The sequence below is a fragment of the Podarcis liolepis genome (genome assembly GCF_965112155.1).
Source record: "Podarcis liolepis genome assembly, chromosome: 1".
NCBI lineage: Eukaryota > Metazoa > Chordata > Lepidosauria > Squamata > Lacertidae > Podarcis > Podarcis liolepis.
In genome coordinates, this window is record NC_139554.1 from 106,104,865 (window position 1) to 106,118,636 (window position 13,772).

Here is a 13,772-nt window from a genome sequence, read left to right on the forward strand (position 1 = left end):
GCGTTGGTGGAATAGCATCCCCCCCGCCAGGCTGTCGCATTCCTTGCTCTCTCCGGCCCCCACCTCGCCATTTCACGCCTGTTGCTGGGGGTCCGGGGGTGTGGAGAGAAGGATGCAAGGTCTCCCAGTCTAGCGCACATGCCAAATATTGCATTCCTGGTCAACTTCCTGCCCAATTAGCGCGAAGCCTGCCGGAGGTTTGTCATCTCCGGATAATATAGGACAATATTTTTCACATGATAACATGGCCATGTTGTTTTCCATATGCGTACATAGGGAGGGGAGCAATCACGTTTGATCTGTCTACAGGTGTGATCGAAAACTATTCATTGCATCATGCAGCTTACTAGTTGCTATCATACCGCTATACTCGATTTTCTATATACCTCTCAAGCCTTTTATCCAGCTTGCCCAGCGTCTTGCAATTGTGGTGCAATTGACTTCCGACAAGCACACAGAGCGCGAACAAGACTGAGTGTATGGGGGGGGGGCTGGTTTAATTTCACTGCACGCAGGTTGTGTAATGACAATAAAGGTTTAGTATTATTATTATTGCTGTTCTGAGTACAGAATAATAAGCAAACCAAAGTCACTGTCGGAGGTGATAATATGTGTTTTTGTTAGATGGGTTGCTCTTTTGGCTTGGCATAATTGTTACACATCTGTAAAAAAGAAATGGCTGGTTAGGATCTGATTAGATTAAAAACAGAAGAAGAGCCTTAGCATCTCTATTTCCCACAGTGGTGGAACAGATGTTTAGAGAAGGCTCCCAAGCAGGAAGTAGAGCAATGGCACTATCACACTAAAGTTCTCCAAACTGGTACCGAGATATGCTCCCTATGATCCTGGAGAATAGTACACAGTGATTATGATTAGTAGCAATTGCCTCATATCCATGAATTTTTCTAATCCTCTTTTTAAAGCCATGTAAGTTGGCATTCAACTTTGTGCTGTAAAGAAGTGCTTCCTTTTGTCTGTCCTTGTCCCCCCCCATTTGTAATATACACCAGTCATAAAGTTATTCATACACAGCTGTTCCCCCCCCAATCCCCCAAGAAGCACCAAAAATTTAATTACATTTAACTTTTAAATCATATTAAGTTTTTAAACCAAGGTATCATTCCGGAGATTGCCACGGGACCTCAGAGGCCTATAACCACGTTCTGTCAGTGTTACACTTGTAATGAAACCATGCCATGTTAAAAAATAAGTGATTTTTTTGCCTGTTCAACTCTAGTACATGGGTTCTAAGTTTGTCCATTAAGTTCTAGAGTTGTAAGATCCAGATCCCAAACAAGTCTGCATTTAGAGTCTTCCAATACCTTGTAATAGTAAGCTGTGCAGACTTCATGAGCTACAAGTACAAGTTTTGTTCCCTCAATGTATGTGAACAACTACAATAAACAATTGCCTGGGTGCCTGTGGTAAGTGTCACTTCAGGCATTTGGGGGAAAACATTCTGTTTTCCAGGTGAGCAGAGTGCCATGTAAGTGATACATTTCAAAACAACTTCCAGAGGAACAGGTTTTTTGCAGAAAAACAACCAAAAGTCTTGTAGCTCCTTCAATACAGTGGTACCTCGGGTTACATACGCTTCAGGTTACAGACTCCGCTAACCCAGAACTAATACCTTGGATTAAGAACTTTGCTTCAGGATTAGAACAAAAATCGTGCAGCAGCAGTGGGAGGCCCCATTAGCTAAAGTGGTGCTTCAGGTTAAGAACAGTTTCAGGTTAAGAACGGACCTCCGGAACAAATAAAGTACTTAACCCGAGGTACCACTGTATTTAATATTTATTATGGCATGAGCTTACGTGGACCAAAGCCCAATATTAATTTCGTAAACTGATAAGGCTGCTTTAAAATGTATTATAGTACTTTCACTGACCTCCACATAGATGCAAACATGATACTCTACAATATACCCTCTGTATCAGGTTAGTTTGACTACTAGTGTGTCCTTCTTTGTTTTCAGCTGTTTTATTTATCTGGGCTCTGCTGATGCAGTAGAATAAATATATCGTCTTTATGGCAATATAAATGTATTTTATATCACAGCAATGTTGTTTTTGATGCATTTCTAAAGTTCTTTATATTCACTAATAATAAATTATTATGCTTGACAGTGGTGTAAATATCAGTTGATTAAGTATGCTGGTTTTGCCAAGTTAACAATTATTCAGTATTGCTCATACTGAGTGACAGAATGTCATGGGAATTTGGTTCAAGCCTTTTCACTAGTTTTCTTTATAAGTTCTCCAATGTGGGTTTGTTGGGTCCCATGTCCAAGGCACTGGCCAATTCTGAATGGGGTTGCACTCACTCTGAAAGTACAGGTTCAGGGTCTGAGGTTTCTCTTGGATCCATCTTTGTTCTTGGAATTTCAGATAGCCTCAATGTCCCTTTTACCAGCTACAGCTGGTATGCCACCTATAGCCATTCTTGGGCAGGAATGGTCTTGATTATTACAATGCACTCTTTGTGGGGCTATCCTTGGGTGGGTCCAGCTAGTACAAAACACTGCAGCTAGACTGTTGATGGGGATAGACTATAGCATAATGCCAGCACATATCTCCAGTGCTCAATAGCTTGCCCATATGCTACTGGACCAGGTCCAAGATTCCTGTATTAATTTACAAGGCCCTCCTGCATACCCTGGGGACTACCTGATCCCTTGTATTCCTCAACCACGGAGATTTTCAGGGAAGTCGCTTTTAGTCACTGTGGTTAGTCACCACATCCATGAAATGTGGGTCCAATTTTGTGGAATTCCCTTCCAGCTGAGGTTAGACAGGCCCCACTCTGTTGAATTTTGGCATTTACTTTTATAACCTATTAGGCTTTTCAGTTGAATTCTGATTGAAAGGTATTAACTTATTGTTAGTTTTACTATATTGGGTCTTCAATACACCACTTAGACACACCAAAATGTTGAGATAAATATATAGAGAGAGAGATTTCAGATTTCAATAAAAACTTAACATCGTATCTCTTTCCTTCACTCAGGCAGGGACAGTTTAGTTATAAGTAAAGGAAACTTCAAGGGGGAAGGGGAGGGAAATGAAAGGAATTTTAATTTTAAAGTGACTTTTAAAATGTGGATTTAGGTGGGTAAAAAATGGGTAGTTGAATCAAGATGCTTCTCCCCAGTTTGACAAAGAAGCTAGAGAAGCAGAGATAAAATGCACAGGTAACAAAAGAAATAACTCATTTCTATGCAAAATGAAAAGCAATGAGTGATGCATTCAATTGTTTGAAAATTCACAATAGGGAGTAGATTAAGTCTGAATCCTACTCATGCATCTGAGTTCAGTGGCATTTACTACTACTACTACTACTACTAATTATTATTATTATTATTATTATTATTATTATTATTATTATTATTACTACTACTATTATTATACCTCACCTTTCTCCCTGACAGGGATTCAAAGCAGATAAAAAATAAGAATTTACAGATAAAAAGTAAGAACAGCTATAGAAAAGGTAATAATTAAAAACAAACAATTGTGAAAGCATTAGAGCTATATATAGTAAGAATTGCAATCTTAGTACATATTGACTGCCTTTGGCAACATATGCTTCAGAAACAAGGAAAAGGAAAAGGCATCTGTACACATTTGTGAATATATAAATTATGTATATTGCAAAGTGATGCACTTATCTATTTAAGTTTAATGTGTGCATGTTTAAAAAAAGTCAGAGAACAATGTGAATTGTTTTCACAGCAAGAGGTTATGCTACAGTATGGGTAGACAGCATGGAATCCACTTGATAGCCTTTTTTGTTTTTTGTACTGTTTCCTACAAATACTAGAGCTTGGGACAATCAAATGAAGCTGAATATAGGAAGATTTGGGACACACAAAAGTCCTTCCTCACAGTGCATAAACTATGGAATTTGCTCCCACAAGTGATGGCCACCAACTTTAGAAGATTAGAGAAATTCATGCAGGGAAAGGTTCTCAGTGGCTACTAGTCAGAAGGATGGCTATATTCTTTTTCCACTGCTTCTGAATACTTGTTGGGGTCACAAGTTGCAGCCAGGTTCTGCTTGCAGGCTTCTCATAAGCATCTGGATAGGATGCTGGACTAGGCAGGCTTTTGGCCAGAACCAACCGTTTCCCTTCTTTTCTTATGGACCTATTGGTGACCTCAAAGGATATTGTTACCTCTGTGAATATATATGACTTAGGATCTGCTCTCTGGAGTGGGATCCCTGAGATCTAGTCCCAGTGACTACTTAGGTAGTTTTGCAATTGTTAATTGCCTCTGTGCTTCTATAATCCAAAATTTGTTTTGTGGCTGCTAATACCCAATTATTACTGTTCTACTACTCCTCTGCCAGATGAATTGGCAAAAGTGAATTTTAAAAACTGATATTAAACAAATAATAACTTTTTCCTTTCTATTAACAACTTTACACTTTTCAGAAGCACTCATTACAATTTCTAGTACGGAACTTGGCCATAAATATCAGTAAGTCAAGTAGAACAAATCTTCTTGTAAGCCTTTGTATGCTAGAGATAAAAGACTGATTTCTAATTTGGATAAAATAGAATTAAATATTTCTGAATAATTTACTGAAACTAATTATCCACTCTCCAGTCACATGTATTAGGCAATACAACACAGAAATAAAGCTATTCTACTGCTGCATATCTAAAGAGTCTCTAGAAAGCCTTTTAAGAAAAAATTAAATCACTATGAGATTTCCTTGGAACAACAACAACAAAAACCATTCCATTAGTAATATTGAGAGCTTGGGCACCACTGAAAGCTTTCTGATTTTGATGCTATAAACACTTTTTCCAGTAAAGGTGAATTATCTTTGACATTTTACTACTGAAATACCATTATACAAGTGCAGCAGCCCTCACACTTGGTTTAGTAGGAACACAATCCTACACACCCAGGATGGGGAACCCATGGTCCTTCAGACATTGTTGAACTCCAGCTCCCCTCAGTTATTGTAATCTAGAAACTTTCAAAGGGCCACAAGTTCACCAATCCTACTAACTGGGATAATGTCCCCAAAATTTCGTAGAGCTTACTTCTGAGTAGACATGTATAGGGTTGTACAACATGTCAGAATGAGCCTCAGAACTGCAGCCTGGACCAGGAGACGCTATGTAATATAATGGATGTACACATACAGGTTTGTGCAGAAAATGACTGTGCCTATCAAGATGTTCCAATAAAGTTTCTGAGCCTTTTGAACCACGAGGCCTTTGGTTTAGTCCTGCTGTAGCACTTGCATAACTGAGTAATTCCAACTAGTATTGGGCTTCCATTAGCCAGCATTGTTATTTCAGACAGGCCTGAATGTGCTTTGGCATAACTTCATAGAACGGGTGCCACAATCAAAAGCCATTTTAGCTTAGCTCTTTCCAGATCCTTTCCTTACTCTCTCCTATTCACAACTGCTGGAGGTGGGGTGGGGGAGATCTCGCTGCTAATTAGCAGCATTTTATTTATTTATTTAAAAAATTTACTATAATATATAGGGAATTAAAATAACCAAGAAAAAAAACTGGTTTGCAAAACAGTCTTTTATTGTATCCGTGCCACACATACTAGTGAAAAATAACACTCCTAAAAAAAAGAGAATGCTACCTTTTCCACAACGTTTTGTTTTAAATGAAACTTCAAGTACTCTTACATAGGTACAAAAAAAATTCTGATCTATTTGCCTCCAACAGGCCACCACAACACACAGTAGATAAAACACAGTGGTTACAAATGTCTTTTTGTTATTTCTGTGGCAAGGCAAATGGAGGGAAATGTTTTTATGAAAAAATACTGTGTGCGTAGGAAATTGTCACAATTTTATTCCACATGGATACAAATGATTATACTTGAATCTGAGGCCCTGGTGGCTTGAAATTATATAACAAAATAGAAAAATGGAAAACTAATATCCCCTACACCCTGTTTTAAAGGCAGGCACTACAAAGATTAAGGAGACTCCACAGTGTTGGTAGAGGATAATTACTGTACAAGCCATATATCTATAATTACCTTAAAACTAAAATAAAATGCTACAGTCCTTCTAAGGCATAAACAATAATGTCTGCAAACAATATGTACACATCATACATATTTAAAACAAGACTTAATATAAACAATAATGAACAGTATATACATATGTCTCATTTTCTTCACTGTCTTGAAATACAATTTAACTACACAAGTGATGCAGCAACATATATATAAATGTACTTGTAACTCTACAGTAAAGTTTAATTTTTCGTGCTTTTTACAGCACATCAGTGTAAACAGTTTTACTTGGCTTTGTTTTATATTTTAAAACATTCCTTGTTGTATTTTCAAGATTTAAAGCAATTTTATTTTCTAATTCTTCCTTTTCACAGAAAACGAAGAGTCTGGATGCTATTTAATCATAAATAATTCATAAAATTAAATACATTTACTAAAAAATAAACTACAAAGTAAAAAAAAATGAAAAATAGATATTTATTGAAAGGGAAAAGAGAACATTTTTCCCCAAGTAGAGCTCTGGTGGTTGAATATTCAGTGCGTTTTGATATATTTTAAATTGCTATTGCACTATTACACCCCTTATGTTTAAATTCTTTGGGTGTGCTTCCCTGTTCTACCTAAAATAGTTTGATAAAACACACAAACCAAGAACCAAGGGCCATGGTTGCTGTAGGAGTGAAGCCTTAGGAATTAGTACCACTCCCCAGTGATACTTTAAGGAAAAATAAAACAGTCATTAGTTATGCATGTGCCTTGTACTTTAATGTAAATACAGTTCACATTGCTGGTCTCATTTATCCTCATTTAATAAAAGAAAACATGTTGGACTGTGATCACTTCAGCTCACTTTGAAAATCTCTGTCCATTTTTTTTCAAAATGTTTCCTCATGTTGTGGCCAGCCCGGCCTATGTCAGAATCATCTTCATTAAATGTTTCACAGTTGTCAAACACAAGCCTGACATCTACAGCAAAGGCTTCAAGATTAGGATACCTGAAATATCAAAGAGAGCAAAATTTCCTTAAAAATACAGAACGGAAGCAAAGGATCTAAAACCTTCACCAAGGAGGAAAGATATAACAGGATTAATTTAGAACTGCACTTTGTTCATCTTAGATTTAGTCTCACTTCTTCGCTACGTGTTATCTTAAACACAGCAGGTGCTGAATGATACTGGCACCACAGCTTTCAATGAAAGTAAAACTGAGTGGTTTGGGTCCATCCAAATGAACAGAAAGCCCATAAACGTCTGCAGTTTTAATGCAGTATGGGCAGCCATTTTACCCTAAATAGCTCCAAAACCTCAGAGAGACTGAGAGAGAATGGGCCCAAGTCATTTCCAGGATTTTATGGACTCAGCATCACCACAGCCCCCTTTTGAGAACAAACTGCCACACCTAGTACCCACACATTAGACTGGACATGAATGTTATCTACCTGTTGCTTTGCAACAGATACTCCAGCCCTGACAAAAGCATATCCTTTTATGCCTGCACAGGATGTGGTACAGAAGCTCCTCCATTTGGTTTGTATGACCGCAGCAGCAACTTAGTCTGCCTCTTAAATATCTATGGCTTCATCCTGATCAGTGGCCTGGCCTAAATGGTCATTAGCACAACTCCCGGAATCAATTGCACTTTTGGTCCACCTCGCCAGCCATCGGAGCTGGGCACTGGCTGGCCGATTATCTACTCTTCCACCTACAAATCCTCTCAGCACCTCAGATTGTTCACCCAGTGTTCTGTTCCAGTAACAGGGGGGGAAACCCGGAAATCTGATTTTACTCAATTATTAAATTTTTAAAAAGTTGATGCAATATTACATTGACTTTAGGGGGTGGGGTGGGGGGAATGGCATTTCCTTTGATTTTTACTTACTGTCCATTACTTAGCTTCTCTCGAATGGTGGAAAAATCCATGGGTTTCTTTATAACTTTCCTATAACCGGGAACAAGTTTCAAGTTTACAGGAAGCAGGAAAGGCCATGCATCTTCATGAGTTTCCAATTCAGACAGCAGAACACTAAGAAAGGCACACGCAAAAACAATCAATTGCTGAACAGCTTGGTGCCTCACATGATATTGTCTAGCTATACTTATCTATAAATACGAATGCTGCCTGCTGTGAAGCACACTGTACCAGTAGATAATAATTAAGTTTTATTTAGATTTTTGAAGCAAAGTTTCAAAGATAAAACACACATTACTTGGGAGGAGAAATGAAAAGTAGAAGAGATTTCCACTAGTGGATGATGATGGTGATTAAAATTTGTATAATGCAGAGGGGGAAAGGTGCTGAAAGCCTAAATCTCAAAAGGAAGTGATCTTACCATGACAATATCCCCACTACCATATCACCCTCTTCCTGCCCAGCCGAGAAAACAAGGTTCGGAGTGTGACCTGTCACATGTGTTGGACCAATGACATGTTGGCACAGCCCCATGCCTGTCATGGCAGCCATGATGTCCAGAGCCACCCCAGAGTTAACCGCTTGGGCATGGATGTTGAAGTTCTCAAACCTCAGCAGTCTGGGAGCCCTCAACGCTGTCTCTGAGACTACTGGGCAGTGAGGCGGGAAGTAAACCAGCAGATTGCCTAATCTGTCACTAACTGCCCGTGCCATGTACCCCTTGCCAGGCCTTCCCTCCCTTCGCCTTCCACAGTAATTGGGGTCCCCCTTGCTCTCTCCAGATCCTCTCTTCCCAGGCACACCTTATGCCCCTTAATATGTAAAGCAACAGCAATCAAAAATTTAAAGGCACACAATTTTAAAAAGCAGTTAAAAACTATTTAAAACATTTTAAACAAGTAGGGCAAGGCCATAACCCGAGAAAATGATGTTATGGGGGTGGCTTTTGTTCTTGTCTCCTCCCAAAGCAGGTCATCTCCCCTGGGGGCATTGCTGCCCCCATTGGCCCCGCTCCCCTGGTAGACTGAACTCAGGTGGCCTCTCAATCAGTCCGTTAGCAGGGGGTGGGGTAGACTTCCCTCTGCCGGCCAAAGGTGCAAAAAGGCCAGCTTCCTCAAGAGGAGGAGTAATTCCAGGAGCTGTGGAGGAGGGCCAGGTGAACAGCTCACCTTCTCCACTGATGGTCTCTGGCTGCTGCTACCTTCGAGAATGGAGTGTCAATTCTCTGGATATCTGGAACCAACCAGCTGTCAGAGCCTGGACAGCTGATCTGTACTATCAGATGGCCCCCAAAAGAGCTGGCTCAGGCAGAAATTACATGAGATGTTTGCATCCGAGTCTACCTCAATCACGTATAAAATGAATGGGTGCCCCCCCTTTAAGAACAAAAGGGACACAGGGGGAAAAAGAGGCACGCTTATCTTCATGCAGACCATCACCCAAACACCATTTTCTCCACATCAGGCTGGGGGAGAGGTAGCAGGGAGGCAGAATGATGAAGTTCCGCTCCTTTCATTCATTCAAGCTTTTACTCTACCACTGGGGTCTCCTCCACCTCTTTCTTACAAATGACTGGGAACAGACCAAGGTTTAAACAAATAGGTCAACTGCTGCAGCACTGCATGTACTTGGAGGGTTTCAACTTGCCCATAAACAAAACTGAAAATGAATATACCCAGCCAGCCGGTACCTGCATATAGCCATGTCCTTAGATTCATCACGTTTAGCTTTCTTCACAGGAGAAACACTTTCCTGTTTTGTTGGGCTAATAGAAATATTTTCATCCATCTTTCTCTTCTTAGAGTCCATTTTCCCTCTTTTTACAGAGCTGCTTGTAGATGCAGAGTCCTCTTCTTCCACTTCTGCTGCTAATGGCAGTTTCTTGCCTTTCTTATGCTCGTTGCTTTTCTTCCCTTTGATCTGGTTTTTTTTCACTTTTAAAGTTTGACCACTTGCCTGTAGCAGGAAGAAAAAAATCCCAGTAAATGAAGACAAAAACCTAAAGGCCAAGCAAACATGCTTGGAATGCTTTCCCCGCTAAGGTGAATCTAGGCACATCACTGTTTCCTTTTCACGCGCCCCTTCCAGGATGCCCTCCTACCAAGAAAATTTATCGGCCCTTAGAAATGATGGGCATATTCTTACTGCATTTACCCCATAAGTCAGTGGCCAGAATCAAAAGCACCACAGGCAAAGGCTCTGCTTCTACAAGGGGCCTTTTCGCTCCTCTGTCCAGCAGAAGATTCCCTCCCCCCTGCCTTCCAAAAACCCTGAAGCAGCATCCTATGAGACACAAGGACTGCTGGTGGAAAGAAATACAGTGGTGCCTCGCAAGACAAAATTAATCCATTCCGCGAGTCTCTTCGTCTTGCGGTTTTTTCGTCTTGCGAAGCACGGCTATTAGCGGCTTAGCGGCTATTAGCGGCTTAGCGGCTATTAACTGCTTAGCGGCTATTAGTGGCTTAGTGGCTTTAAGAAAAAGGAAACAAACTCGCAAGAACTCGCAAGACGTTTCGTCTTGCAAAGCAAGCCCATAGGGAAATTCGTCTTGTGGAACGACTCAAAAAACGGAAAACTCTTTCGTCTTGCGTGTTTTTCATCTTGCGAGGCATTCGTCTTGCGAGGTACCACTGTATCCCATTTCCTGTGCACATACTGGTGCTTCCTGCTTGTGAATGGGGAGGGCAGGGAGACGTTACATCTGGTCTGTTTAAAAATACATGAATATTTCAGACAGCAAAGTATTTGGGTGGCGGTATAAGACAGCTTGATTTCCAGAATCCTCTTTAAACCAGGCCAGTTTCAAGGCCACTCTAGAGTTCTACAGACATTGCCAGACAGATTCCCTTTTCCTCAGAGTGTTCAGTCTTCAAAGAAAAAAATTTAATCACTATAACTGTTGTGACGATTCAACACCGCTCTATCAACTTTAAACAAAGGCTGTAAATTTACAGTAAACAACAATGTACCAAATGGAAGCATGTAAATGGAAGTCTGTTTAACATTTTTACTTTAGATGTGGAACAAAGAGCACACTAATTAAACGGGCGATTGAAACTAAAATGGAAGAAGCTGCAAATGAAAAGGAGACCAAAGGGGTTAAAAACCACCAATAGACCCAGAAAGATTACTAAACAATGCTTGAGAAAGCTAAGAAGTGAGATTCTATGTGACGAAATAAAGAGCCGTATTCATCTGAATCCAAATAGCTTAACCATGCTGTTCAGCATAAAATGGGGGTGGGGGGTTTGAGAACAGAGAAAATATTATACAAAAGTGATGGCTAGAAAAACACACACCATGATTTAAGGTTATATACACAAAAACATGCAGTAAATTAATTGGATAATAGCAGATGTCTTCCAGAAATAAAAGAAATTTAAAATAGCTATTGATTGTAAGGATCCATGTTTTTTACATGAAATAATAACAAAAGCCTTGCAGCACCTTTAACAAATATATTACGGGATAAGTACTCATGGACTACAGTGCACTGCAGAACATCACAATCTTGCTTCTTTGCTACTTCCACCTTCATTATAAATGTGGATGAAGGAGGTTTTGCTCTATGCATACATTGGGAGATATCCAGCATTACTCATGCTCAGAGAAGATCCACTATTCCAATGAGACTTTTGTGAATATAACTTAGTTGGATCCATCACTCATAGCAATAAAAAGAAAAATACATTCCTTAACACTTAACTTGTCTATTGCATTTTCTCTCTTGCCACTTAGGAAGTGTTCCCTTTACACACTATATATCATTATGGACACAAAACATTTTGCATGTACTATACCTGTAAAAAAACCTGTTTAGGGGAGCTTTTAATATCTGAAGAACTATTGTATTTTAATATTTTGTTGTAAGCCAACCAAAGTGGCTGGGGAAACCCAGCCAGATGGGCAGGGTATAAATAACAAATTATTATTATTATTAACGGGATGCGGGTGGCGCTGTGGTTAAAACCTCAGCGCCTAGGACTTGCCGATCGCATAGTCGGTGGTTCGAATCCCCGTGGCGGGGTGAGCTCCCGCTGCTCGGTCCCAGCACCTGCCAACCTAGCAGTTCGAAAGCACCCCTGGGTGCAAGTAGATAAATAGGGACCGCTTACTAGCGGGAAGGTAAACGGCGTTTCCGTGTGTCACGCTGGCCACGTGACCCGGAAGTGTCTGCGGACAGCGCTGGCTCCCGGCCTCTAGAGTGAGATGAGCGCACAACCCTAGAGTCTGTCAAGACTGGCACGTACGGGCAGGGGTACCTTTACCTTTATTATTATTATTATTATTATTATTATTATTTGAAGAGGTCCTGAATGGCAATAGGGAAATGCAGAAGACAAATTATGTGTAGATTTAACTAAATTATACTTCGTTTTGATACTGATAAATTCGATTTAAATAGTTTAGGGACCAGTTAAATTTAAAACCATGCTAAAACGCATGGCAACTTAATCCTACATCTCAGTTTGCTGTGAAAGGCAAGTACACAAATTCATCAAACAGTGGATTATACATATGTAAAAATTCTCAACCCTGCCCCAACCTTTCTGCTTCAGTTTTTCTTAGTTATCATTTTCTAATTCTAAATTCACTTTCCCAACATTTCCATGTCTGATTGCAATTAAAAAAAAAAAAACCCTCAGAAATTACACCAGTATTTTAGCACATTTCACCTAATGTTCATTTTTTGCATGCAATTTTCCTTAATATACAATTTTTACAAGCAATGGTCATAATATAATTCATTTTGTTTGCTATTTTCACTTATTGTCAGGGAACTGCCATCGGAGCATCAGGTGGTGGAGGGACTCAGGGAGGAAGAAAGAGACTCAACAGCTGAAGCAGGGACCAGCAGGGGGAGGAGTGGGTCTCTGAGGGAATGCGAGCAGGAGGGAGGGCTCAGGGAAGCTTCCAGCGAGAACAGTGGGGAGGTATCTGAGTCTCCCATAGGGAGACCCACACCTCGCCGGAAACTGTCACGCCGTGAGTCCAGGAGACGCGTTTCCGTTAAGGAGCTCCTGTGCTGGAAACGCTTCCGCAGACAGCCACTGTCGGACTCTACTAGTGACTAGAGCAGACATGTCTGAGGAGCTCCGTCACACACGGAGGTTTGTGGGGTCGCACAAACTCTGAGGGAGCACGTTTTTACGCACAAGCAGCTAATCAATCCCTAACAGCAGTCCGACAGTCTCTGTACGCTGCCTGTGCAAGAGAAAGCATCATGAGCGAACCAACCGGAACCGGAGGAGCGGGGGCTGGAGCTGGTCCAAGCTTGGAAGATAGATACCGAGCGTTGGAGGTCCAACTGGCGCTGCAGACGGCGAGGCTGGAGGAGAGAAGGGCTCAGGATGCAGACAAGAAGGGGAGAGCCACTCAATTCCCCAGAAAGGTACCAGGATTGGTGCAAAAATTTGGGGGGGACCCCAAGGATTACCATGCCTTTAGGACAGAGATGCAATATGCCATTAATGTGCAGTTCGATGAGTTCCCTGATGAGGAATCGCGAGTTGCTTTCGTAATTGGGCATCTTGAGAAAGGGGCGAGAGACTGGGTTCGACCCCTAATGGCAACGCACAATGACATACTAAAGGACACGAGGAAGTTCTTTCGTGCAATGGATATCATGTTTTCCAGCGATATTGAGGAAGGGGCGGTGCGCAGACAGCTAATGGCTTGTAAGCAGGGAAGTCGATCTGTCCGTGAGTACTGGACTGAATTTACCATGCTGATTCACAGACTGAGTTGGGATTTATCGGCGGCACCCATTCAAATGCTATTTGAAGAAGGTCTTTCTTCGGCGGTGAAAGACGAGCTGTCACGGAGCCCCAGGGCGGAGTCTATGGATCAGCTGACCAAAT

The 13,772-nt window shown here is 40.9% G+C and overlaps 1 protein-coding gene across 26 annotated transcripts in view; it reads right to left on the reverse strand.

Moving 5' to 3' along the window:
• Positions 1 to 5,536: 5,536 nt before the first annotated feature.
• BAZ2B (bromodomain adjacent to zinc finger domain 2B) overlaps positions 5,537 to 13,772 on the reverse strand; it is a 192,019-nt gene continuing 183,783 nt past the window's right edge. For all 26 annotated transcript variants that reach the window (XM_083492845.1, XM_083492830.1, XM_083492832.1 and 23 more), the window contains 3 exons: positions 9,602 to 9,867; positions 7,882 to 8,025; positions 5,537 to 6,997 (listed from right to left, as the gene is read on the reverse strand). In XM_083492845.1, the coding sequence (XP_083348971.1) occupies positions 6,844 to 6,997; positions 7,882 to 8,025; positions 9,602 to 9,867 (564 nt within the window). In that variant the 3' untranslated portion in view covers positions 5,537 to 6,843. The remainder of the gene's footprint in view (positions 6,998 to 7,881; positions 8,026 to 9,601; positions 9,868 to 13,772) is intronic.